The following is a 26,470-nucleotide window of genomic DNA, read 5'->3' on the forward strand; positions in this document are numbered from 1 at the left end:
AATAAATATATAAACACACACATTCACACACATCAAAAAGATAATACACCATGATCAAGTGCTCTCATTCCAGGGATGTAAGTTGGTTTAACATGCACAGAGCAATATATGTAATTCAGAAATCATATGATCATCTCAATAGATGCAGAAAAGTCTTTTTTTAAAACAATTTTTTTATGTTTATTTATTTTTAGTTGTAGCTGGACACAATACTTTTTAAATTTTATTTATTTATATGTGGTGCTGAGGATCAAACCCAGGGCCTCACACGTGAGAGGCGAGCACTGTACCGCTGAGCCACAACCCCAGCCCCCAGAAAAGTCTTTAGATAAAATTCAACACCATTGATATTAAAAATGCTGGAGAAGCTAGTGATTTAAGGAATTTACCTCAACATTGTAAAGGCCAGTTATGACAAATCCTGACCCTAACATTATACTGAATGGAAAAAAACTAAAAGCAATTTCCTCTAAGTTCAGGAACAAGACAAGGCTGCCACTCTCACCACTCCTATTTAATTTAGCCCTCAAAACATTCGCCAGAGTAATCAGACAAGAAAAGGAAATCAAAGGGATTACAAATAGGAAAAAAAGAAGTCAAACTCTCTCTGTTGGCTTACAATATAATCCTTATTTTAACAGACCCACCAGAAGACTTCTATTAATTTAGCAAAGTAGCAAGATACAGAATCAACATCCATAAATTAATAGCTTTCCTGTAATCCAACAGTGATTCAACCAAGGAAGAAATCAGGAAACTGTCCCATTCACAGTAAACTCAAAAAAAATTTTTTTAAATACTTGGGAATTAATCTGACCAAGGAGGCAAAACAGCTTTTTAATGAAAATTCTAGAACACTAAAGAAAGAAATTGAAGAAGACCTTAAAAAATGGATAAGCAGAATTAATATTGTCAAAATGGCCATACTACCAAAAGCAATATTCAGATTCAATGCAAAAATCCCCATCAAAATACCAATGTCATTCTCCACAGAATTAGAAAAAACAATTTTTAAATTCATTTGGAAGAACAAAAGGCCCAGAACAGCCAAAGCAATACTAAGCAAGAAAAGCAAAGTAGGAGATATCACAATACCTGATCTTAAATTACATACAGAGCTGTAGAAACTAAACAGCATAGTATTGGCATCAAAACAGACATAAAGACCAGTGGAATAGACCAGAAGACACAGAGACAAATACACATACCTGTAGGCGTCTGATATTTAACAAAGATGCCAAAAATACATATCTTGGAGGAAAAAAACAACCTTTTTAACAAATGGTACTGGGAAAACTGAATACCTATATGTAGAAAAATGAAATTAGACTCCTATCTCTCACTCTACACAAAACTCAAATCAAAATGGATTAAAGACTTAGGAATTAGACCAGAAATTTTAGAACTACTAGAAGAAAACATAGGGTCAACACTTCATCGCATAGGTGCTGGCATTGGCTTCTTTAACAAGACCCCTAAACACAAGAAATAAAACCAAGAATCAATGAGTGGGATGCCTTCAAACTGAAAACCTTCTGCACAGCAAAGGAAACGATTAAGAGTGTAAAGAGAGAGCCTAAAAAGTGGGAGAAGCTCTTGGCCAGCTACTCCTCCAACAGGGATTACTCCAGAATATACACAGAACTCAAAAACACAACAACAACAACAAAAATCCCCAATCAATAGCAAAAGAACTAAATAAAAACTTCTCAAAGGAAGAAATACAATAAATGGCCAACAAATATGTGAAAAAATGTTCAACGTCTCTAGCAATCAACGAAATGCAAATCAAAACTGCTCTAAGATTTCAAGAAATGGTTTCTTAACAAAACACAAAAAAAGCATACCCTATAATTTAAATTATGCAATTCAACTACATTAAAATTTATTTAAGCCAAGCAAAAATAAAAGCTACAAACTGAGATTCTCAAAGATATTTAAAATGCAAATATCCCACACAGGATTAGTACTCAGAATAAACAAAGAACATCTACCCAATCAATAACAAAGAAATGCAATAGAAAAATAGATCAAAAATATGGATAGTTGTTTCACAAATGAGGAGAACCAGATAGCCCACAAACAACAAGAAAAGATGCTTAATGTCACTAGTTATAGAAAAGAACTGTGAATAGCCCTAGATTGTACTCTACTGACTTATAAACTTATAAACAAATTAGTCTGACACAGTTTTATGGTTGATGGCAAAAGACACAAAATTCTTGCATCAGACACAAAAGACTGTGATATAAAGCACAGAAAGCAGCATGAACTTCATGTTTTTGTCATTTACTCTTGCCCCCACAGGAGCAATGCAAGAGAAACAGGTAGACTGCACACATAGTGTGTCACAATGTAGGCATCCTAATCTCAGAGAACTCCAGTCTTTTCTGATGAGCTTCAAGCAAACCTACCCAACTTATATCCTGAAGAATATATTTTTTGTATTCTGGACAATAAATAAACCTATGCTCCACTCTAGAAGAAAACACTGTCTCTGTTGTGCAAAGCTGTTCACTACATACAGATATCCTTGAAAAAAGTCTGGAACAAAAGCAGTCAGTAGCTCTGCCCATAAGACATGCAGAAATGTGGGAGACCGTTGGAAAATTGTTGCCTAACAATTACCAAGAATATTCAGATTAAAATATTTAGGTATAGTTTCACACTGTATTATACAGGTCAGTTGGCAACACGTAAACATCCAGATATTAGAATTGGGATATGGAGCAACAAGAACTCTCATAGATTGCTGATGAGAGTGTCAACTATTACAGCTACTTTGAGATCACTTTAGCAAGATCTAGTAAAGTTGAAGGTACATACCCAGCAGTTCAACTTCTAGATATAAACCCTAGTAAAACTCCCAAACATGTAAATAATGAAGCATGATTTCAAACATTTATTGCAGCATTATTTGCAGTAGCCTAATTTGTTAGTCTCTATCTTCCTCCATTCAGTGTGCTTGAAATATTTGTTACTTCAGATTACGTACATATGTAATCAAAAGCTATTGAAAGAACCGTTTAAAATGTGCAGATACAATACAGTATAATCTGTAAGCATCTGTGAACAAATAGCTATAAAGTATTATTATTTTCTCCATTTTATAAGTGAGAAAACCAAAACTCTCAGGTTAATAAACTTGCCTAGAAGAACCAGAAATTCACCCCATGTCTCTAGATTCACTAGGAAATGAGTACCTTCCAGAGCACTCACATCTCATTCCTTAAATCTGTTTCTGTGGCATTTCAGTTATGTGGCTTCTCCAGCATCACTGAGAGCTGGCTGCTCTAAATCCTAATTTTTGACCCAGAAATAAACATTTTTAGTCATCTCTACAACAGTGATGGCATTTGGGATAATCATGCATAGGCTCAATAGCCACAGAGTCGAAAAAGGAAAGGAAAAGTTTTTCACAGTGACTATGAAGCCTTCAGCACAACATTCAGGGCTACCCCTTTTTCCTGGTGCTTGCTTCAAGAAGTCAACTTTCTTTTGCTCCAAAATATTTGCTGTAAGTCTGGAGTTCACTGCTCTGCTGATTAGGAAGACTACCCCTGCCATAGCACCCACATGCTCTGCTGAGGCAGTTCTTATTTCCATTCCTCCTTCCTTCTTCCATTCATTCATTCAGACATTCGTTAGTGCCTTCTTATGGCACTGCCATGTTTTCCCTTTATTTCCCCCTTCTAGAAACTGTAGCAATAGCTAAACCAGACTGTACCCTTGAGAATCTAGATGAGTCATTCTGTCATTCCAGTTAACCATCAGAGGTAAATGCCTTTATGGATGTGGGAATGTGTCCATCTAAGTTTGATGTATGTAAAATGCACTTATAGATTGCAAAGGGGTAGGGATTTTTTTTAAAAAACTTTCCCACTAGCTTCAAAATAAGTTATAATTTCTCTTGTGGTGATCTGGAAAAATCTCTAAGATAATGCTATTGAGTGAACGGATTTAGAACAGTATATATAGTATGCTACCATGAAAAAATATATATATTTACATATAAAAATGTGAATATATATATATATATATATATATATTTGCTAGTAAGTGCATAAGATATTAGATACAGACCTGAACAGACACTTCTCAGAGGAGGACATACAATCAATCAATAAATACATGAAAAAATGCTCACCATCGCTAGCAGTCAGAGAAATGCAAATCAAAACCACCCTAAGATACCATCTCACTCCAGTAAGATTGGCAGCCATTAGGAAGTCCAACAACAACAAGTGCTGGAGAGGATGCGGGGAAAAGGGCACTCTTGTTCATTGCTGGTGGGACTGCAAACTGGTGCAGCCAATTTGGAAAGCAGTATGGAGATTTCTTGGAAAGCTGGGAATGGAACCACCATTTGACCCAGCTATTCCCCTTCTCGGTCTATTCCCTAAAGACCTAATAAGAGCATGCTACAGGGACACTGCTACATCGATGTTCATAGCAGCTCAATTCACGATAGCAAGACTGTGGAATCAGCCTAGATGCCCTTCAATAGATGAATGGATAAAAAAAATGTGGCATTTATACACTATGGAGTATTACTCTGCATTAAAAAATGACAAAATCATAGAATTTGGAGGGAAATGGATGGCATTAGAGCAGATTATGCTAAGTGAAGCTAGTCAATCTTTAAAAAACAAATACCAAATGACTCCTTTGATATAAGGGGAGTAAACAAGGACAGGTTAGGGACGAAGAGCTTGAGAAGAAGATTTACATTAAACAGGGATGATAGGTGGGAGGGAAAGGGAGTGAGAAGGGGAATTTCATGGAAATGGAAGTCGATCCTCAGGGTTATACAAAATGACATATAAGACGAAAGGAGGGGTAAGACAAGATAATACAAATGGAAGAAATGATTTACAGTAGAAGGGGTAGAGAGAGAAAAGGGGAAGGGAGGGGAGGGGAGGGGGGATAGTAGAGAATAGGACAGACAGCAGAATACATCAGACACTAGAAAGGCAATATGTCAATCAATGGAAGGGTAACTGATGTGATTCAGCAATCTGTATATGGGGTAAAAGTGGGAGTTCATAACCCACTTGAATCAAACCGTGTAATATGATGTATTAAGAACTATGTAATATTTTGAAAGACCAATAATAAATTTAAAAAAAAAAAGATATTAGATACACAGAAAGCTAATAACGTTGTTTACCTAAAAGCAAAAGGAGCTGTGAAGCCAGGTGCAGTGGCCCATACCTGTAATCCCATCACCTGTAATCTGATGCAGGAGGATTGATAGTTCAAAGCCAGCCTCAGCAATTTAACGAGGCCCTAAGCAACTCAGTGAGAACCTGTCTCTAAATAAAATACAGAAAAGGGCTGAGAATGTGTCTCAGTGGTTAGGTATCCCTGGGTTTAATACCTAGTACAAAAAAAAAAAAAAAAAAACTTTGAAGCTACAGCAACAGGGTAAACTTTTTCTTATAAATTCTTTTCTGTAGCTTCTGGTTTTAGAACATATGCATATGCTACATGTTTAAAATTTAATTAAATATCATAGGCTTTCTTAGTATTGTTACTACACTTAACCTCCTTAATTATATTTAATTCAGCAGATATTTATTGAGTTCCTATTTTCTAGGTAAAATATACCAAACATCCTTTTTTAAAAAATATTTTTAGTGTATGGACATGATATCTTTTATTTATCTATCTTTATGAGGTGCTGAGGATTGAACCCAGTGCCTCAGACATGTGAGGCAGGCGCTCTACCACTGAGCTATAGCCCCAGCCCCCCAAGATAAGAAATGCCCCCAGATTTCTTCACTCCCACCCAATAAAAAAGAATTTAGTAACCATAATAGTAAGAGTGAGAGCTAATATTATAGCTGGGAAAACTCTGAACTTCTGTTTTAATGCCTGTCCAGCCTGGAAATAAGCCCTTCTTAAACAGGAGTAATGTGGATTTAGAACTGAGGCCCTGCACATGAGCCAGGACCTTCAAAGGGCTAGATCCTCAGCTTTAAAAAAAAAAAAAAAAAAAAAGAGGGACTGGGGCTGGGGCTCAGCGGTCGAGCGCTTGCCTAGCACATGAGTGGCCCTGGGTTCAATCCTCAGCACCACATAAAAATAAGTAAATCAAATAAAGGTATTGTGTCCAACTACAACCAAAATATAAATATCTAAAAAAAGAAGGAAGAAAAGGAGTGCAGGGTCAGATGGGATTTAATTAGAAAAAATTGGCCCACCCGTACAAAGAAGGAAGATAAAAATTATTGCTTCAGAACTTTGTCTGGGTGGGAATAAAAACACCCAGTTCATACAATTTGGGATTCAACTTTATGCTCTTTGATTTTTGAGAAATCTTTAGATTAAGAAATTATCACAGCTGGGCAAAGCTGTAATCCCAGCAGAACAAGTTGCTAAAGGGAGAAGGATCACAAGTTCAAGACCAACCTGGAAAACTTAGCAAGACCGTATCTCAAAATGAAAAGGACTGGGGAAGAGCTACAATACAGCAATAGCAAAAGCAACCCTGCGATCAATCCTCAGTCAAAAAAAAGAAAGAAGGGCTGGGGATGTGGCTCAAGCGGTAGTGCGCTCGCCTGGCATGCGTGCGGCCTGGGTTCGATCCTCAGCACCACATACCAACAAAGATGTTGTGTCTGCCGAAAACTAAAAAATAAATATTAAAAAAAATTCTCTCCCTCCCCCCCCTCTCTCTCTAAAAAAAAAAAAAGAAAGAAAGAAAGAAATTGACATAATGAATGTACTGATCCTGTTTATTCCCACCCACCCCACCCCAGGACCTGACAGACAAGTCATGGGTCTTACATAATGAAGCCTTGATGAGAATAAGCACACAATCCAGGATTATAAAATACGTTTGGGTGAATGTCAGCAGACATGGTAAATCACAGGACTAGACTTTGAGGAACTCAGTAAAATTATTGGATAGAAATTAAAAGAATAAGTCTGTATAAAATCAAGGAATCAATAAGGACAAGATATTTCAAAAAAAGAATAGGAAGAATTGAAAGAGGATCAAACAGAATTTGAATAAATGATAAAATGGAAATTTTACAGTGTGTAAGTTAAAGTAGTGTATTGGCACAGTTTTATTTATTTATTTATTTTTATTTAAGATAGAAATGTAAGAGAGACACTTAGAATGTCATGAGAAAATTCAGCATTTTTAATAAGCTTTCTGGAAGGAGAGAATTAATATATATTGGTATAGTTACTGATAATTTCTAGAATTGATAAAACATTGGAATCTTCAGATTCTGGAATCATGAGAACTGATCACAGTAATCTAAAGTATTCATCTAGTGGAATACCATACAGTATTAAGAATGAACAATAATCACATGCAACAGCATGTAGGAATCTCAGACACACTGTTGTTCTCGGGATGCAGGACACAAAAGAGCAAATACAGTATGCTTCCCATTTACACAGAGGTCAAAATACAGGAAAAACTCACCACTAGCTTTAATAGGCATGATACTGACTACTTGAAGAAGTGGGCAGGTAGCACTAGAGGGAGTTATCAGAGAACGGGTGCTTCTGAGATTCCAAAAATGATCTGGAGAAGTTCTTCCTAAGAAATTTTATATATGTGACTTTGATACTCTTCTGTATTTAATACTCTACTAAAAAGTTTATACAACTTTCCATTACTGAAATGCAAAATACCTTAGAATCACAACCTTACAGAGGAAAATTTTATTTTGACACACAGTTTCGGAGGTTTCACTTTACAGTCAGCTGCCTCCATTGTTTCTGTGCCTGTGGTGAAGCAGTGTGTCATGGTGGAAGGGCATGGAAGGGCAGAGCTGCTTCCTCCACCTAAGTCCCACCTCCTATAGTTTCCACCACCTCCCAATAACGCTGTCAAATTATAATCCATCAGTGGGTTAATCCACTGATAAAATTAGAGCCCAATTGATCACTTTCCAAAATCTCCACTGCTGAACATTGCTGCATTGGTCACCACACATTCAACACATGAGCCTTTGGGGGACATTCTATACACAACCTATAACACACACACTCAAAAGTCCAGACCTAGACAGAGATATTGGGGTGGTAGTGTTACTGTTTCTAGGCTATTAATCTTTTCAACAAATGCCCAAACTTAGGTATTGCTCTCTCCCACTTTCAGTTGTAAAACCGAATGCCAGAGAGGTGATATTACCTTAATAGAGTAATACAAGTTGTGGGTGGCAGAGCTAAGGCACTTGTCAGGTCTTTTGATCCATCTCCTCTTTTCATAAGTTCACAAATAATCATAGTCATGAATTCTTTTAAAATACACATTATTTTATGGAAGATAATTTTATTTATTTATTTGTTTATTTATTTATTTATTTGCTGGGATCTTCCTTATAATTTGTCACCTTGGTCAGTGAGTCAAGATTTACTTGTGAGATACATATCAGTATCTCTGTCCATCTGTGGGCATTTTCTTATTTCTGTTCATTGAGAAGCTAAACATTAATAAAAATTATCCTTAATTCCAGAATCTTGTCCAAAATTGATCTGCTGAAACAACCCCTATTTTCATCTCTTAGATTATATTAGACATTGTGAAAAAAAATACCATATATAGTATAATCAAAAAAATAAGCACTAAAATAATATCTTTAGGGGTTTGTGACATTACATATATATATATATATATAAACAAGAATATTTTGACAACTTGGGAATGTTTTCTAAAAATTAATTTTAATCACTTAGAGTGATGTGTGTGGTGTGTGTGTGTGTGTGTGTGTGTGTGTGTGTGTGTGTTAGGAATTAAACCCAGGGACACTTTACCACGGAGCTACATCCCAGCCCTTTTTATTTTTTATTTTGAAATAGGGTCTCCCTGCATTGTTTAGTGGCTATGTTGCTGAGGCTGGCTTTGAACTTGCAATCCTCCTGCCTTCCAAGTTGCTAGGATTACAGTCATAATCCTACAACTAGTGCACCTGGCTAGAGTGATTGATTTTTTATTTATTTTTCTTCATTATGTCACTAGACTTTTGCCAGTTCTAAGGTAGTGAGTCTTATATGTAATGCTAATTACCATTTATTAAGCTCCTATTATATGTCAGGGAATCTTCTGGGCATATTTTATTCATTTAGTCACTTAATATTATTTAACTCTTTATTTAGTAGGTGCTCAATAGCTATTTGTCCATTTTATTTTATTTTAGAGCCCTTTAACCTACTCTTGGAACTTTCATAAAATTATAAGTATGGTTAAATCCAGCAAGTGCAGACAGTATTGGGGAGTCTTTGGGGGCTTAGCTATTATTTTTTATGAATTACGGTTGAGCTTGACAGCTGTCCTTGTGTTGACAGCTCTTCTGATTATAGCAGTTGTCAAACTCCATCCTTAAGCAGGTTGTAAATCCTGGCTTCTTCCGATTAAAACTGGGTCAGAGCCAATCGCAGGTTAACTAGAGGCCAGTATTCTCCTACTGTATGTCCTTACTAGTTCATTCCAAGTAGTCTTGGTGTGGCAGCATATTAAAACCCTTATTGACCTATATTTTTCCTGAGTGTTTTGAATCTTCAGATATTGGTCCTCTTGTTATTTTGTGATTAAACATGGGCCTTGCTGAAGAGTATATTGGTGTAAGTGTGGTCTTCCTTATAAATGGCCTGTTAGCCTTCCCCTCCTCTTCCTCCACTGGGAATACTAATATCATTGCATCTGTGACTCCCGGGGGAAATCAAGGCTTTTCCTTGCACGTGTGGTCATGTGATTGCAAAGTGGGCAGGCTTTGTATCCTCATGAGCCCTGGGTCTTCCACGTAAAGCACCATCTGTTCTCTTCCTTCCACACTGTTACAGGGCAGTGGGAGGAGGCTTTAGAGAGAAAATAAATAAAATAAAAAAGAAAGAAATTCATCATCAAAACCCTGAGGATTAATGGAGTCAGAAGGCTCACTGCTCTGAATGAAAATTCATCTTCACCTGTGCCAGTGTCAGGGCTGCCTCTGTGGCACTTGACAAATAGAGGTTCCCAGGGTACCATAAATTCAGCAATGGTTCTAGTCCCTGTAGACTTGCTCAAGCTTTTCCGAGATGGGCTCACAACTGTTTTTGTATTTCCTAGCTCATTGTGGGCACCAATATACCCCCTCATTAATTTGGTAAAGTGTTAGCACTCTTCTCCTCATCCCTCTCACCCCTTTGCCTTTGTTTTGAGGGAACAGGCAACTTATCCATATCTGAAAGACAACTCTATTTTGTGACTTGTGCCTCTGTGAAGACACCATAGGCAGGGAAATCAATTACCTAATGAATTTTGAGTAGATTCTAAGTTCTCAGCACTGCGCTGGATGGAGAGAAGAATAGAAAGGAGCACAGACTCAAGTTGCCCACCATCTAATTGGGGATATACCTACAGTTTTCAACAGCTGTTTGTTGGGCACCTGTGTGTGCCAGTTTGCCACAGAGACTGTAGATACCCTCCTCATATCCTAGTAAGAGTCACCTCCGTGGCTTGAAAGGCAGGACCCCTGTTCTTTTGAGTTAGAAGGTCTCTTTTTCTCTCTATTACAACTTCCTGATAGTTTATGGTCTCCTGTGAGTCCATCTTTGCATAAATCCTGGGTTCTCGTTAATAAAATTCCTTTTATATGGATATCATATCCCTTGCTCCGATTACTTTTTTTGTGACTCTTAAACCCCAAATTTAAAACCTCTCTTTACAGTTAGACTTGAGTTAAAATTCCAGGGGGCACTTTCTTAGCTGGTTGACTATAGTCCTCTAGATATGGAACTAAAAAATTTTAAACTTTGTTCCTGGGTCAGGACTCATAGATTATACATATCTCATTGCCAGAAAGATCACTTCATCGCACAGAATGCGTGAAATTAATATCCCTTTGTCTGAGATATTTATCCTTAGTGTCTTTAGCCATAGCACACACTTGTGTGTGGGGTTAGGTCTGAACTAAGTGTGATCTGATAGAGCACATTCGTTATTATCCTGAAATACTGGGAAGTTTGGACATTCCAATTTGGGGGGCTGGGAAGTACTGGGGATTTAAACTAGGGGCACTTTACCACTGGACTATATCCCTAGCCCTTTCTGTTTTTTACTTTAAGACAGGGTCTCATTAAGTTGTTTAGGGCCTCACTAAGTTTCTGTGGCTGGCTTTAAACTTCCATTACTCCTGTCTCAGCCTCCCAAGCCACTGGGATTACAGACATGCCCCATTGCACCCTGCTGACCCTTGCAATTTTAAGACTTAACCAAATGTTCCTCTCAGTGCATTGAGACTGATAGCTTTGGTATAAAGGTTAAGTGATTATTGCTCAAGTGATTATTGCTCATAGTCTAGATGTTATGTAGCTGCTTCTGTACAAATAAATGCCTTCTCTCACAGCTGCTTGATACCAGGCAGTGTATCTGTAACTTCCTTTGTTGTATAAGAAACTGTCTTCTGTCTTCCATTTGAATCTAATTTGGACTTCAAACTTCCCTACCTTTGCAGTATGCATGTCTCTGCCACAGTCCTTATTCATTTTCTGTGCTAGAGTTGGCTATTTACATATTAAGTTCTCAAGAGCAGGAATCTTACCTTGACAGGACTGGTCAGTCTGTGGCCATTAAAATGACCATAGAATCAAGCTCCATTCTCCCACTTCCTTCCCTTTAAAAAAACAAAACAAAAACAAAAAAAAAACGTTGTGTTTCTATTTCTGTGTGATGCATCAAGTACAAAATGACACATAAAATGTATATGATTAATTTAAGATGCAGTTTTTAAAATTATACCCCCCACCTAGCTTAAGATATAGAACATCGCCAAAAATATATTAAGGCTTTGTGTTCCTCTGCAGTCCCACAGCCCTCCCCAGAGATTACTTCCATCCCAAATTTATGCTAGTGATCCTTTGCAGTTTCACTCCATATTTGTATGTTTGAGCAGTAGGGTTTAGTCTTGTCTATATTTAAATTTTTTGTTTAAATAGAGTCATGCCAAGTGCATTCCTCTGACTTGCTTTTTTTGCTTCAGCATTGTTATGGAGCTAAGGTCGTGTTTTCAGGTCATGTTTTCAGTGTTATGTGGGATTTTGCTGTGCAAGTGACAGTGTTTTATTATTACTGTTACTCTCAGTGAATATTTGTATTGTTTACATTCGAGGTCTATTAGGAACAGTGCTGCTGTGTCCATTCTTAGAAATAGCTCCTGGAGAACACACGCAGCATTCCTAAATGCACGGAACCAGCAGTGGAATTCTGGGGTGGAGGTGTGTGTGTTTAGGCTTGTCCTGTAGCCAGATTGTGTATGCAGCTCCTCTCAGACACCTAAAGAGGAGTGTCCCCTTTTCTCATCTTGCTCAATGCTTGGTATTGTCAAAGCTTTTAATTTTCACAAATCTCACGGATATAAAGTGATATCTTGGTTTTAGGTTCCAGTTCTCTGATCACACATGTCGGTGCTCATCTTTTCATGTTTAGTGCCACGTGTTTCACCTTGTGTAAAATGCCAGTTTTTGCCTTGAGTCCAGTGGTCTCAGCCCCATGAAATTATTAGACCTTTGTTTCCTCACTAGTCCGTGATACCAGCTTTGTCATACATCAATTTTCCATGTGTGTGAAAAAGAATAGATGGCTCTGTTCCCACCTTTTGGTCTGTCTGTCCATCTTGGGGCATATTATCTTTATAATAAGTCTTGATGTCTACAGGCCCCTTTCCCCTTCTTATGCCTTGGACTTAGTGATACGCACTGGTGCTGTTTTTTGTTTTTTTGTTTTTAATTTCACGGTTTGATTACTAGGCCAGTTTACTTTTCTTTCTCATTTAAAATGTTAAAGCTTAAGTTAGTTATGCACTTAACCACCATTCAAAGACAAAACATTTTCTTTGACACAATACTTACAGCCTTCTGGTCTATATACCTGTCATTATACTGAATATAAATGACAGTAAAATAGATGCTTACACACTGTATTTTTTACTCTTTGCCTTCACCCATCCCTAAAGAATAGTATAGGACTGGGGATGTAATTCAATGGCAGAGGACTTGCCTGACTTGCATGAGGCCCTGGCTTCCGTCCCCTGCACCACAGCAAAAAGATCACAGTCAAAAAGTCTCATAATTTAAAACATATTTGTGTGTGTGTGCATGTGTGTGTTGTGTGTGTGTGTTTCTAGGCAACCAAAAAAAGTAAATTTGATCTTCCTAAGACTTGAAAATCCAGCGCCAGGCCACGTTCTCACTGTGAGGCCCGATCATCCTCCAGCCCCTGGCAAAGTGCTCACTGGGCAATGTCCTCGTTGCTCAGCGCTTGCCTTTCCTGCCAGGGTGGGATAGTTTGGCCCACAGTAAACTCGCTTCCATATTTGTCATTTCCCTCTCAGCTGCTGCCTGTGAGTTTGTGGATATCGTGGAGCTGCTGCTGCAGTCCGGCGCTGATCCCACTCTCCGTGACCAAGACGGCTGTCTGCCAGAAGAGGTGACAGGCTGCAAAGCCGTTTCCTTGGTGCTGCAGCGGCACATGGCTAGCAAAGCTTAATCAGAACACTGGAAAACCACAGTCCATAATAGGACAGTGCTTCAGGGATGAAAGAAAACTGCAAAAATAAGATTTCTTTTACTACTCATCTTTGGTATGTATTGGCTAATAAAATCAGTTCTGAGGAACTGGGATTTTGAAGTCTCAGCAGTTCATTCCACATTCATACATTCTGGAAAGTGCAGTTTTGGTGATGAACATGTATACTGTGCATAATATAATCCAATTCTGCCGAACATGCTCTGAAATCTATCACTGCTCTAGAGGGTGGGGAGAAGAGGAGACAGATCATATTTCACAATATTAAACACAGCTGCTCTTTTAAAAGACATACAGAAGCAAAATGTGCCAGACAGCACTGCCCTGACAATTAGAGAAAGTTTCATGAAATCCTGATGTGGGGATCTCATAGCCGTTTGCACAGCTGGTCTGAACAGGTACTGAAATCTCTATTCTCATGGTAGACAGAATAGGGAGGATGAGAAAGAAACGGGGGCTGAAAAGAATAAGCCAAAGAGAGGATAGAACTTTCTCAGGGGAAGGATGTCAAAAGTCAGAACAAAATCCAAAGCCTCTGAAAACCTCAAAATCTTGGGAATTTTTACTCTAGGACTGAAATAGATTCTGGAGAATGCATCCTCAAACTCACCTTGCCAAAATGAGAGGGAAATTTTCCTAGGGCTCTTTAATTGGCTATAGTATCCCTGTTGTATGCAACAGTAGTCTGTAAGAAGCTTAGGCCTGAACTGCTAGGACCACTTAGGTCTAATGTGTTATTGGTGAAGTTATTTCTGGATTCCAGAAGAGCTTCTGTTTTGTGTTAAAAACATAAATCAGTGTTCCACGCATTTTTACTTAAAGGACCAACAAAGTGCACCACAGTTGAAATTGGCTTCCCACCTTTTCCCCTTTAATCCATAAGAATTTGCATCTGAAGAATTCCTTGATGTTCTTTTTATTTAAGGAAAATAAACAATTGCCTCACGAATAAAAATAAGAAATGAGTTAAGATGCAAATATAGGTTGGGGTTGTGGTTGAGTGGCAGAGCACTTGCCTCATACAAGTGAGGCCCTGGGTTCGATCCTCAATACCACATAAAAATCAATAAACAAAATAAAATATTGTGTCCATGTATAACTAAAAAAAATCTTTTTAAATAAAAAAGATGCAAATATAACCATTTAAAAGATATTTTTCTAACAAATGTTCCTGTTAAGATAACAATAAACTTTCTCAATAGAGCCCCCAACAGTGGGTGAGATTTTCATTAAGCTTGAGCTAACCTGTCCCCGAACAAACCCCCTCCAAAACAGAAATGAAGAGAATTAACACTACTTGCTTTTTTGTTTTTTTATCCTGACTTTTTATTGTCTGAGGTGCAAAGCAAAACCACTCACCAAGACTGCTCATTTTTTAAATAATTTCCTATTATCTGTGGAAGCGATGTGCATATTAGTGCATACTGAGGTGTGATTCTGGTCAGGTGTTTTCTTATTATCTGTTTTTTCACTGCAGTCCTAGCTACATTGTGACCTACTGTTTAGCTAAACTATTTGATGTTCCACATTAATAAACTCTGTTTTCAGAAACTTTACACATTAGTAATAGTGACCAAGATGTTGCATACAGTTTTTAACTAAGTTCACTTTGTAAATTTTTAGGACATCAGCAAATCAAAAAGTATTTATTCATTTCAAATTTACAGAGTACTCATCTGAGCAAGAAACTATCCAGTAACTCCTTTCTTCATCTACTTGTCTTTTGCAATTTGATCTTGAGATTTCTTAGACAAGTTTTTTTGTTTCCCATTTTCCCATATTTTAAACTAAATTTAAAAATATGGTTTTTTTTCCTTTTGTGGTACTGGGTAATTGAACCCAGAGGTGCTCTACCCCTACCACTGAGCTACATCACGAGCCTTTTTTTTTTTTTTTTTTTTTTGAGACAAGGTCTTGCTTTATTGCCCAGGCTGGTCTCAGCCTCCCAGTTGACTGGGATTACAGATGTGTATCACCACACCTGGCTTAGATTATTTTTAAGTATAGAGTATAACTTGTTTTTTACTAATTTTGTTTTAAAGACTTCAACAAATTTATGTTCTAAGCTATGACTAAAACACAATCACCTTAATATTTTTAGAAGTGCATTCTAAAGTCAATTTCAGGGCTGGGGCGTAGCTCTGGATGTGGGAGACCACTTGCCTAGCATGTACGGGGGCCTGGGTTTAATTTCCCAGTACTACAAATAAATTAAAGCGAATTTCCAAAATCTCCATTATATTTTGTCACCAGTATCTGAATTTTTGAAAACCTTACTATCGTATAATAATCTGTAGATCATGCCCCATACCTCATGAAGATTTCATCCATAAACATCAGAGTTCACTGGATCTCAGTTTCTTTTCATTCCCTTTAAATTAATAAGTTATTATGCTGGTGCATCACACATTAGCCAGATCCTGAGTTGATTGCCAAAAGCTGCAGTAGATCCTACCAAGCCAAGAGTAGTGTCTTGAAACAAAAAGCCAGCTGACTTCCCCGGATGCAGGTGAAACATGTTTTCATGAAATTCACCAGCAGATAATTTAATTTAGGGTAGGCTTGGTTCTGCTTTGCATAATTTTTTTTTTCCTGGAGGGATTAAGTATGCTCAAGCCAATTAGTATTACAAAATATCATAGAAAACCTTTTTCTGAAGGTTCGTTTTGAGTTATACGTCAACAAGAACCTCAAAATAATTGTCAGCTTTTTAAAATTTTAATGTTTACTGTGATTGGAATACAGTTTCTTTTATCCTTGGCTCATACTCTGATTTGATATTTTTAGTGCAAAAGAGCAGTTCAAAAACTGAGCTGCATTCTCTACAGGAAACTGTCTGCTTGGAGGATTCCTAAAGTGATGGGTACTAAAGACGAGGGCTGTAGTACTGCTGGCAGCGGCTGGCCTGTGAGCAACCCGCCTTTCTATTCAGCCTCATTCTGAGTTCTGCGGTTCTTTTGTTACCTGTCCTGACAGCCACCTGTGTAGATCTGTGTCTGTTCATGGAAACATACTTAGCTCCATTTCCCATGTCTTAAAAAAAAAGAAAGAAAATAGAAAGGAGATTTATTGCCTTTTCCTTTTTTCTTCCTTTTCTTTCCTGAAGGTATTGTTATCAGAACATCACTGATGACTCTTGGTGTTTAATGTTTATTCATGATTGTCATTTATCTTGCCCTCTACCCTCTAATCTCAGAAGCCCTAGTTGCCCTCATAGTAGTCTTGAAGCACACTATAGTGAAAAAGAAGGAATAGAAATAAAATCACATAAGCAAATATCAAAGACAAGGCAAACTATGTGGCTCACTTCATCTTCAGAACCCATGCTGGGGACAAGCCGGAGCCTTGCACAGGCAAGCGCCCTGCTGCTGAGCAGCACCCTAGCCCTGCTTCGGTCGCCTCCAGACTTTGAAAAACTGAACTTCTCCCTTAAAACAGTGTTGTACCTGGAGTTTTGAGGAGTTCACAGATCTCCTGAAGCCTGTCCACAGACATCACAAGAGTCTGTAGGGCTCATTCAGAGCCCCTTTTCCTGTTCCTTGTCACAGCATTTTAAGAATGAGAAGCCTTTTGTTGACTAAACCAAATTTCATACTTTTAAATGTGTCTGCCACCACAATACATGTTTTATTTCTATTCCCGTATTATCACTAATCAGTCACTACATCGGGTTCTTGGAAGTGGCACTGGCCAGGAAGTTGGACGCTGAACTAATTCTGTTGCAGAGCAGAAATGAGCCCGTATGTTCAATTCTGTTGACTAGTAATGCCTATCATGTGTTTTAAATGTTTTAACTTTTCAGGATGCTTTCACGGGCATCATTTAATCTCTCATCCCTCCACAGTTGCCCTGTCACATAGCAGGTGTTATCAGGGCTGCTCATGTGAGGAGTCAGAGACACACATGTCGCACACAGATTAAGTTGCCCAGGGCCACAGGGTTGGTAATAAAGCCACACTAGGGCCAAGTCTACTCAAGCCCAGTCCTTCCTGGTGGACCACAAAACTTCCCCAAGTTTTCAAGCGCTTCTTCCATTCAACCCACAGATATTTCTTGGGACTTAACTAAGAGATCATTATTGCTCTAAGCCAGTGGACTCTCTTTCCCATTAGCATGAGTGTTTAGAATTAACTAATTATGTTTCAAAATACTGCATACAATATCTTAAAAAGCCTCAGAAAATCATGAATTACCAATCAAAAACTCAATCTTTAAACTTTGTCTCTAATAAGGATGGGAGGAGTCAGCTGGCTGCATCCCCTTCTCTGTTATGCTTGTGAGGTTAAAGGGAACAACCAAAGAACAGTATCTGAAATTGTATCTATTATATCTCTTTTTGCTGTATCAGCATTTTCCAGCTAACAGGTGGCTATAATCGAGTGAACCTTTCTATTAGATAGGTATTTCTTAGCTTCCTGCCTGGTTTAGCTACTGGGCTGTGGGTTATTATTCCACATACTCAGGACGTCATCGCTGAGATTAATGGAGAGGCCTGTGGCTGTGGCAGAGCTGCGCTTAGGTTGCAGAAAGGTTTAGTCTCCAGGGAAACAAATGCCTCAGTTGAACATGAAGACTTACACACCTTTATTTTTTTTTTAAGAAGGAGCATGAAGGCTTTTACCAAACTTCAATCCTTAAAAAATCCCCTCATACACTAAACAGGTATGTAACCCTCCAGCTCCAGTTTAGTAATGAAAATACTATATAAGTTGAAATATTTATGAATAAATTCCAAATCCTGAGTCATAGGGTGAGGATTGAATCAAGTGTTTTCATAGTAGTTATAACACTACATTTGATCAATTCTGAGATGGAGATTTTCACATTAACATATTCAACATTTTTACAGACAATAGCATGTCACAGTTAAATCAACAGTGTTTGGGTGTTTGGGTTCTTAGTGACACATAACTAATATATCTTATAATCAGTGATATCTTTTTTACTATTTATAGCTGCAGATGGACACAGTACCTTTATTTTATTTATTTTTACTTAGTGCTGAGAATCAAACCCAGTGTCTCACACGTGCCAGGAAAGTGTATCTACCACTGAGCGTCAAACCCAGCCCCTAATCAGTGATATCTTAGCTTCAATGAAATAAGAGCAGTTAAACTTACTTTTGTACAGGAATTTATACACAAGTATTTTAATTGAGCCTCAGAATAATTGTAAAAATAGAAATAATTGGGTTTTTTGTCTCTTTTACAAATGAGGAAATTGAAGCCCAGAACTTGTCTAGGGTCATACAACTAAAATCAGTACAACACTCAGTATTTTTATAGGCTTTATCATATATAAAACATTGCAATATACATGATTTTATTTACTCAGATCTTGATAACAAGTACAAAAGTTTTCCTTGAACCATGTTATCAGGGTAAGCAAAAGCAGCCACCTTCAGAGGGGCAATGTCAGGCCTCTTCTGGGATTTTATGTACAATCACTGGGCTTTCTCTTTATAACGTAGCCCTTAATGCAGTCTTTTGTAATTGAGTGATTTGAAAATTTATTGTGATGTTTTTTAACATTTAGAAGGTAAATTCAGTTGATGGACACTTTTCACAATAGATTCTTTTGAAGTACACATACATGCACACACACAGGCTAGAAACTGCCTGTGGCTTTCATGGAGTACATATGTAGACCACAAATGTATTGAGCATCTGTATTTCTACAATGATTCACAGGTCCTGCACCAAAGAGATTGGGTCAAAGTATAGAGAATATCAGACTCCAGCGGGAAAAAACGTCCTTGTTACACTTATTAGCTAACATTTATTATGCGCCAAGTATGATCCATTTTTTAAATGTACAGTAATTGGTATTACACTAAAGAACCGAACTGGGAATGCTATTTAACCTGATCTTTATTCACTTATCCTTAGAAAATTCTTGTCACGCTCCTCCCTGAAAAGCAGAACTTAATGCCAAGATCCTTGTGCAGATCAACATAGTTATTAGGTGTTGATGGCTTCCTTCTCCCTTAGCATTTTTTTTATTTTTATACGCTAATTCTTCAAAATTTTCTTTCCTATATTTTCTTATTTCACTTTCTCTTGGCACAATTGCAAAGTAGTCATTTTTCTTTGTGTTTTACGCTCCTCTTTTGGGATGCACATGCCGAGTCATTTCTGAGGGCAGTATTCCTTCCTCCAGCAAAGCTTCCTGGCCCCAAATTGGGGTATTCACAAGTTCTATGCTGGTTTATATTCAGGACAGAATCTTCCTTGGTGGTTTTCTTCATACATGTCAGAGTGAACATGTGTTAGCAATAGAGGTCGAAAACCAGACGGAAGACAGGAGGGGCTGCTCCTCAACATGCTTTTCCTTCATGGTAGAACTCTGGGCCTTTGGTGTGGGTTTGTCTTCTAGATGGAAAAATGACCATTTGAACCTATAACCACTGAATGCAGTAGCTGAACATGTGGGGGTCTGAAGGCATTAAGGAGCGCAGAGGTGACTTGCAATGGGCAGCAGCAACGAATTCATCACCTACACTGCAAGCAGGATTTATTTTTGCTCTCACTTGTATAGCAATCCTGATTTCCATTTTAATATTTAGAAGGTAAGTTTAGTTGATGGACACTTTGTGTAATAAAAGGCTCTTTTAAAAGTACGTGCACACACACGCACACAGGATAGAGTGTTCAGCCAGTGCCCATGGCTCTCATGGAGTACATTTGTGGAGCACAAAGCTTAGTCCTGGATATGTTTATAGCACTTTAGCTCTGTTTGTGAGTTTGGAACCCTTCCAATAAAAGAAGAGAAAGACATATATTATTGTTTATAATCTGCTTTATTCCGCCAAACCTTGACTGAACAGACTTGTGGATTGCTGTTTAAATCCCTCAGTGCCTTTAACTACCGATACAGAAAGTGGTTAATGTGCATTCAGTACGAAGCTTGGCGTCCACTCCAGGAAATCACTTTAATTGAGAAGCATTAAATGTTAAAATGATTTTTTTTAAAAGCCAGCACATATATTGACTATAAAAGTCCTGGCCCACCATAATATAGTTTCTTGTTTATCGTATGATTCCAGCCTGGTAAGCTTTAAGCCCTGCAGTTGACAGGTGTCGAAAAAGTGACTTTAATTCCCTAGGTCACTATCTGCAGGCAGCCACCCATCAGCTGGCCAGAGAGCAGGCAGCCTTGAAGGACTCCACTTGGGAGGAGGGGAGGAAGCTGTCAACTTTATGGATGTTTGTTTTTCTGCAATAATAAACTAGTCCCAGGTGACTAAAATATGAGATTTAACCCCAAAGTCCTTGCCTGGGCTTTCCATTGCTGTGCAGAAGCCATCTGTTGAAACCTATTTACCATTTTAATGGCCTTTAAAAAAAAAAAATCCTGCTTATTTCCAACTGCAAGTGTGTGCCAGTACCTCTTTTTTTTGGGGGGGGGGGACTATATTTTATCTTTCATAGTTTAGTAGTTTCCAGCTTTACCCAAATCCCCACACCCCTCCCAACCACAGAAGATCCTAGACCAGGTTTGGTAAGTAAGAGGAAGATAAGAAGGGAGGGGAGACAGAAATAGGAAAGACGTGGAGTGAATCTGACTTAACTTTCCTGTGTACATATATAAATGCACCACCATGGATCTCCACATCATGTACAGCCACAAGACTGGGATTCTAATTAGAGTAAGATGTACTCCGTGTTTGTATAAATATGTCAAAATATATTCTACTGTCATGTACAACTAAAAAGAACAAATAAAAAATGTTTTAAAAAGAAAAGTCTTTTAAACCTGCCTCTAGAGACAACTCAACCTCTATCAGGCTATTAAGCTCTGGCTGGTCCAGCAGCCCAGAGGGTCAGTCAGGAGAGTCCCATGGAGACCTTATCTCCTAGGAGTCCCTTCCATGGTACCGTTCTTAACCATATCAATGTTTTGAAAATGGGGAAATGTGTATCCTGTCAGGTACAGTCTGTAGCTTGTCCCGTTAATCACAAAGTTAAAAGACAGTTTGCACACTGTATCGGAATTGAATTCTTGTATTTGGGGAGATGGCCAAAGGAAAAACCACCAAGAGGAAAGCATTCTAAAGGACAATCCTGACATCTCATTGGCAGAAATAAGAAAATGAAGGAAAGGGTCCTAAAGAGGCAACTGTTACATGCAAAATCCCACAAGTGCTTTCTCTAAAATGACGTGATATACTCTTCCTAGAGCAGGGGCCAATCATTTTTAAAAATCTTTACTTAGTAGTTCAGATGGTTTATTTTTATGACTCCTTTTAGAAGGATGATAAAAATTTCCCCCTTCCTAATGATTTGGCCCCATTTGATAAACATTGGTTTTCCCCTCCTAACTCAGAGGATTTCTGCAACAGCAATAACTGAACATTTTACCTCCCTGCAGCAGCCATAGTCCAAATAATCATCTAAGCTGAGCTTGATCACCGCTGTGGGCACAGGCAGGCAAAGGACTTTATGAAGAAAGGCACCAGGAATCCTGGATAATCAAGCTGAAATGGCATTCTGCTAAGGAAGTGTGGCAAAGGGATTGAACAATTCTCATTGTAGACTGTGAAGGACAGTTTTTAAACCGTATCTCAAGTATCAAAACTAAAGAAATGGATGTTGAGGATCATCTCTTATGGGTAGCAATCGGTTAAAATTCACAGCATTGCTGTGGTCTCCTTTTGTTATTTTGTGATTTTAGCCAAGTAGAATTGTGGGCCCAAAGAGAAAGAAGGTTGGAGAGCAGTGGAAACTGACTGTCGGCCTCCATTTTTCCCCCAGTGGGTCTTATTTAATGCTTTCTGGCCAGTGATTTCTTTTCTCTATAATTCGTTAAGCAGCTGTTTTTCTAGAAAGCCACTGTCAGAAAGAGAGACTACACAGGAGCTGCTCTCCCGCGACTAAACAAAAAAGAAAAACCCGATCATGTCCTTTGTGAGCTGAGGATAGTTTTAATAGTTGTGAGGCTGGCATCCTGGTGGAAGCCACGTCCCTACAGCATGAAGTGGAAATGGTCCCATGGCTATGGGCCAGCTGTCCTCAAAACAGTTGACAGTGTGCTGAAAGCAAAGACTCAGTGCAGACAGGCTGGTGACGTGGGGTTTGAGAATGGAAGGTGAACTGGTCTGCCCAAGACATGGTGTCTGCTGCATACTCTGACCCAAAGTCTCCCCTCGCCCATTATTAGTGTGTCAGGAATACTCAGACAAGTAGCTGAATGTGAAGCCACAGAACCTTTCACAGACATGTTGAGAATTGCCCTAATGTCCACTCAAAGGACTGGGCAGAGAAGAAAACAGTCTTAGGGCCAGTATCCCAGCCAACCCTACTCCCGCAGTGACCTTGTCTCCTTGCTGCATAACCCAGTGTGATCTTTTTTACCTTCCTCAACCTAATAAAGTACTCAGCACACAGGTAAGTTTGGCCAAGGACACCAAATCTTGTTGGCAGAGCTTTGAGTCTCCACTGAAGACTTTGGGGCCCAAAGTGTGTCTGGGACCCCAGTTAAGTCACCACAACCCCATGGCAGCACTGGTCAGAGAACACAGGCACAGAGCGCGGCCTGCTGCAAATACCTAGCAAGTCGCTATAGAGTGCTCCCCTCCCCCGCCCTTCTGCCCAAGAAAGAAGGAAAAAACAAAGAGAAGGCGGATGGGGGATGCCCCACACAAAATAAGATGGTGAAGATGTTGCCACTGCCAGCGTTTGAGGAGCCTCAGGGTGCCTCACTCCGGGTCCTCCAGGATAGCCAGGAAGTGTACATGTAATCAGTGAGTTTTGCTGCCCATCCTCCCTAGGCGGACTCTGTCAGCACCTTGCAGAACTTTCTGCAGTGATAGAAATGTTTACGCCTGTATTGTCCAAATACAGAAGCAACTAGCCACAAATAGCTCTTGAGCAGTTGGAATACAACTAGTGTGAGGAACTACACTTCAATTTTTTGTTTGTTTTAATTAAAAAATATTTTCTTTCCATTCCAGCTAAACTTCAGGGCCTGCACACTAACACACCTCATGCAGAGAGGAAACCAGGATGGAGATTTTCCTAAAAAGCATTTGTCTAGGAGCCTTGATGACTCTGATTGAGGTGTTTCTGTCCTGTCCCCTCAGCCACATACAGAAATGTGCACATCCTTTCTCTGGAGGAAATAATTGTAAGTGTGAAGGACTTTAAAATGTAACAGAACAAGGCCGAGCCTGGTGGGGCACACTGGTAATCCCAGGGGCTCGGGAGGTCTCAGGCAAGAGAATCTCAAGTTCAAAGCAACTTAGCAAGGTCCCAAGCAGCTCAGTGAGACCCTGTCTCTAAGCAAAATACAAAGAAAAAGGGGAAGGGCTGGGGATGTGGCTCAGTGGTTGAGAGCCCCTGGGTTCAACCCCCGGTACCAAAAAAGTAACCAAACAATAACTAAAAGTTATGTAGCCAACATTTTCTTTTTCTTCCGACTCCCTAAATTTAGGGGCAGAAGGAGTTGCTGTTAGGTAATCGTAGAACCTCCTCTATCAACCCTCTATTGAGTAGTTCTTTATTGAGTAGTTCCGCTCACAGGGCTGTAAGCAGTCCCAGAGTTCAGAGTTGTCTCTCTGGTTTCCTTCTGGCGATGAAAGGGCCTCCTGTGCCTCAGCTTCCTATTCTACTTATGTCAAGAGGGGAAACGGCCAGAAAACCAAATCAAAATCAAGACACATCAGCTTCTAAAGAATTTCCATGTTTATTTTACACAGTTTCACCGTACACATCTCATGCCAACACACAGGAGGCAATACACAGACAAACGCACCAGCTTCTGCTCTCCAGAGTCACATGGCAATAAATAAGGATGGGTGGGTCCTTTTTTTTTCTTTTTCTTTTTTATTTTTTACGGGAAACGAGACTTCATTTCTTTTTAACTGTACAAAATTTACACTGCGAAGGATGAGGGCAACAATCCAGAGCTCAGGGACCTGGGGCTTTGAGGGCTGAATGTGCACTCGGAGCGGCTTCTGGGGTTCTGTGGCCCTGAACCTGCTCCTTAGGCTGAACACAGTCCTCAAGTGGGAAAGTACAATGTGATCCTTGTCTCTAGGTGAGCAACAGGTGAAAGTGGGGGTGTCCTTGCTCCGTCCACCTGTGCTCTGCCTCCCTAAGCAAAGGAATGCTTGGCGCACCTCCAAACCTGCAGCTGTCTCCTCACCAGAGCTAGCAGCATGAAACTGTGCTTTTAGTGTGGTCCTACCAAGCAGAGTGTGGATGGGATGACTTGGCTGAGCTCTCTCTTTTTGGCTCCAGTCACCGTGTTAGAGCAGTTGGAGCAACTACTGCCAAAAGGGCCAACTGACCAATCCAAGAAAAGAGAGAGCCAGTGATGTGCTTTTATTTAGCTTTCAGCATGCCCAGAGCCCTTCAGCAGCAGGCAATAAAACAAAACTCATTTCCGCTTAATTGAATTTCTCTTCATCTCATGGTTTCCAATTTTTAAAGTGCAATGTTTAAAAATGAGCCTCCTCAGGCTATCTGGGCCCTGCTGGCTGAAGAGGTGTGGCCATCGTTCCATGGCTGTAACCTGGGTGTCAGTGGGGCATGCTGGGAAGGCTGTGTGGTGGTCAGGGGGCAGGTAGTGGACTGTCACACAGCACACAGCCCTGGCTCATCAGAAGCCTGGAGCCACCTCCTACAAGGAGGCAGTGGGTTCAGATGAGCAGCTTTGAGCTCCAGATGGGGATTTTTTTTCTACAGATTCCTTACATTTCTTGCAAAGTGAACTTAATGATGAAGATCTAATGGCCCCCAATTATCTTATTAGATTTTATGTTTTACAGTGGCACAAAAAGCCTTCAAGGACACTGCCAAATGCTTCTCTTAGGTCTTAATTTTGATCCTTTTCCCTGTTTTTCACTATATTAATTTGCAGGAACAATATTATCAGTATGATAGTTGATGTTCATCTTACATTATGCTCATAACTATCAGGGGAAGCAAGAAAGAGCAAGCATATAGACCAGAAAGAGTTGCCTGGGGTTACACAGCAAGTCCTTGAAGAGCCAAGAACCCCATTTCCCAACAACAGGATTTACCCATGGTGAGCCCTTAGATTTGGTACTGCCTCCCTGATTTAATCACTTTTCAGCAAATACAGATTTCTCCGGATCCACTTAGTTCACATTTTGCTTATCCAATTACCACTGGGAACTTGGGGGGTCAGTTATCAATTTACTCCAGTGTTCAGAAGCTTCCTGCTCTAAAGTCTGTTGGGGGGCCCAGAGGATCATCTTTGTTAACTGCTCTCAAAGACAGGCCCAAATACTGCAAATGCCTCTAGAAGGTCTTGTGTCATTTCTTAAGTTCATCTGTGTCATTTAGCAAGGGGAGAGCAGTTGCCAGGTGGCACCAGGTACTCCAGTAGTAGACGGGTGAGGAGTCTAATAGAGGAGTGCCTCTGGGGGCAGCTAAGTCTCAGAACACAATACTCACCAGTGACACTGGCCCATTGTCATGCAGCACAATTTGCATGGAGAGCCACTTAAAGTCTGAGACTGGTTGTGACTGTGCTTCTAAATGGGCACCCATGTTTGCTGCTCTCCAGGGAGGTGGCTCTGGGAATGCACCTTAAATACAGCTCTCTTGGACTTGTGGTCAGTGCTCTCTCAGGACCTCTTTTCCAGCACCTCTGAGCTACCACCAACATCACTGCAACTACCCAGATTCCCTCAAGAGACCTCTCGGTGGGAGGACAGCCTCCTATACTTCTACCATTGAACTGGGAGTATGATTAACTCCTTTATAAAAATAAAACAGCTCAACCTAAATTGATCTTTTATAGTGCTATACAGAGGGCAGGACCTCCTTTAAAGATCCTGCTGTCCCACACTATACTCACCTCTGAACCCATGAGATATTAAGCCCAGTAGGGACCTGGCCAGGCAGCTTTCCACTTGGCTTGCCACACAGCCTCTCCCCTGTGTATTTCGAGCAGCCTGCTGAGAAGCACGTA

At 39.5% G+C, this 26,470-nt stretch overlaps 1 protein-coding gene across 2 annotated transcripts in view; it reads left to right on the forward strand.

The window, feature by feature from the left end:
- Acbd6 (acyl-CoA binding domain containing 6) overlaps positions 1 to 13,607 on the forward strand; it is a 150,627-nt gene extending 137,020 nt beyond the window's left edge. Inside the window, exon 7 of one of the 2 annotated variants that reach the window (XR_013344297.1) lies at positions 13,335 to 13,390. Coding sequence is in view for 1 of the 2 variants with exons in the window: in XM_026388483.2 (XP_026244268.1) it covers positions 13,335 to 13,489 (155 nt within the window). In the remaining variant the exon portion in view is untranslated. Of the gene's footprint in view, positions 1 to 13,334 lie in introns of both variants that reach the window. The other variant, XM_026388483.2, reaches the window with a different exon arrangement.
- Positions 13,608 to 26,470: the final 12,863 nt, after the last annotated feature.

This window comes from Urocitellus parryii, chromosome 9 (genome assembly GCF_045843805.1).
Source record: "Urocitellus parryii isolate mUroPar1 chromosome 9, mUroPar1.hap1, whole genome shotgun sequence".
NCBI classification, from domain to species: domain Eukaryota; kingdom Metazoa; phylum Chordata; class Mammalia; order Rodentia; family Sciuridae; genus Urocitellus; species Urocitellus parryii.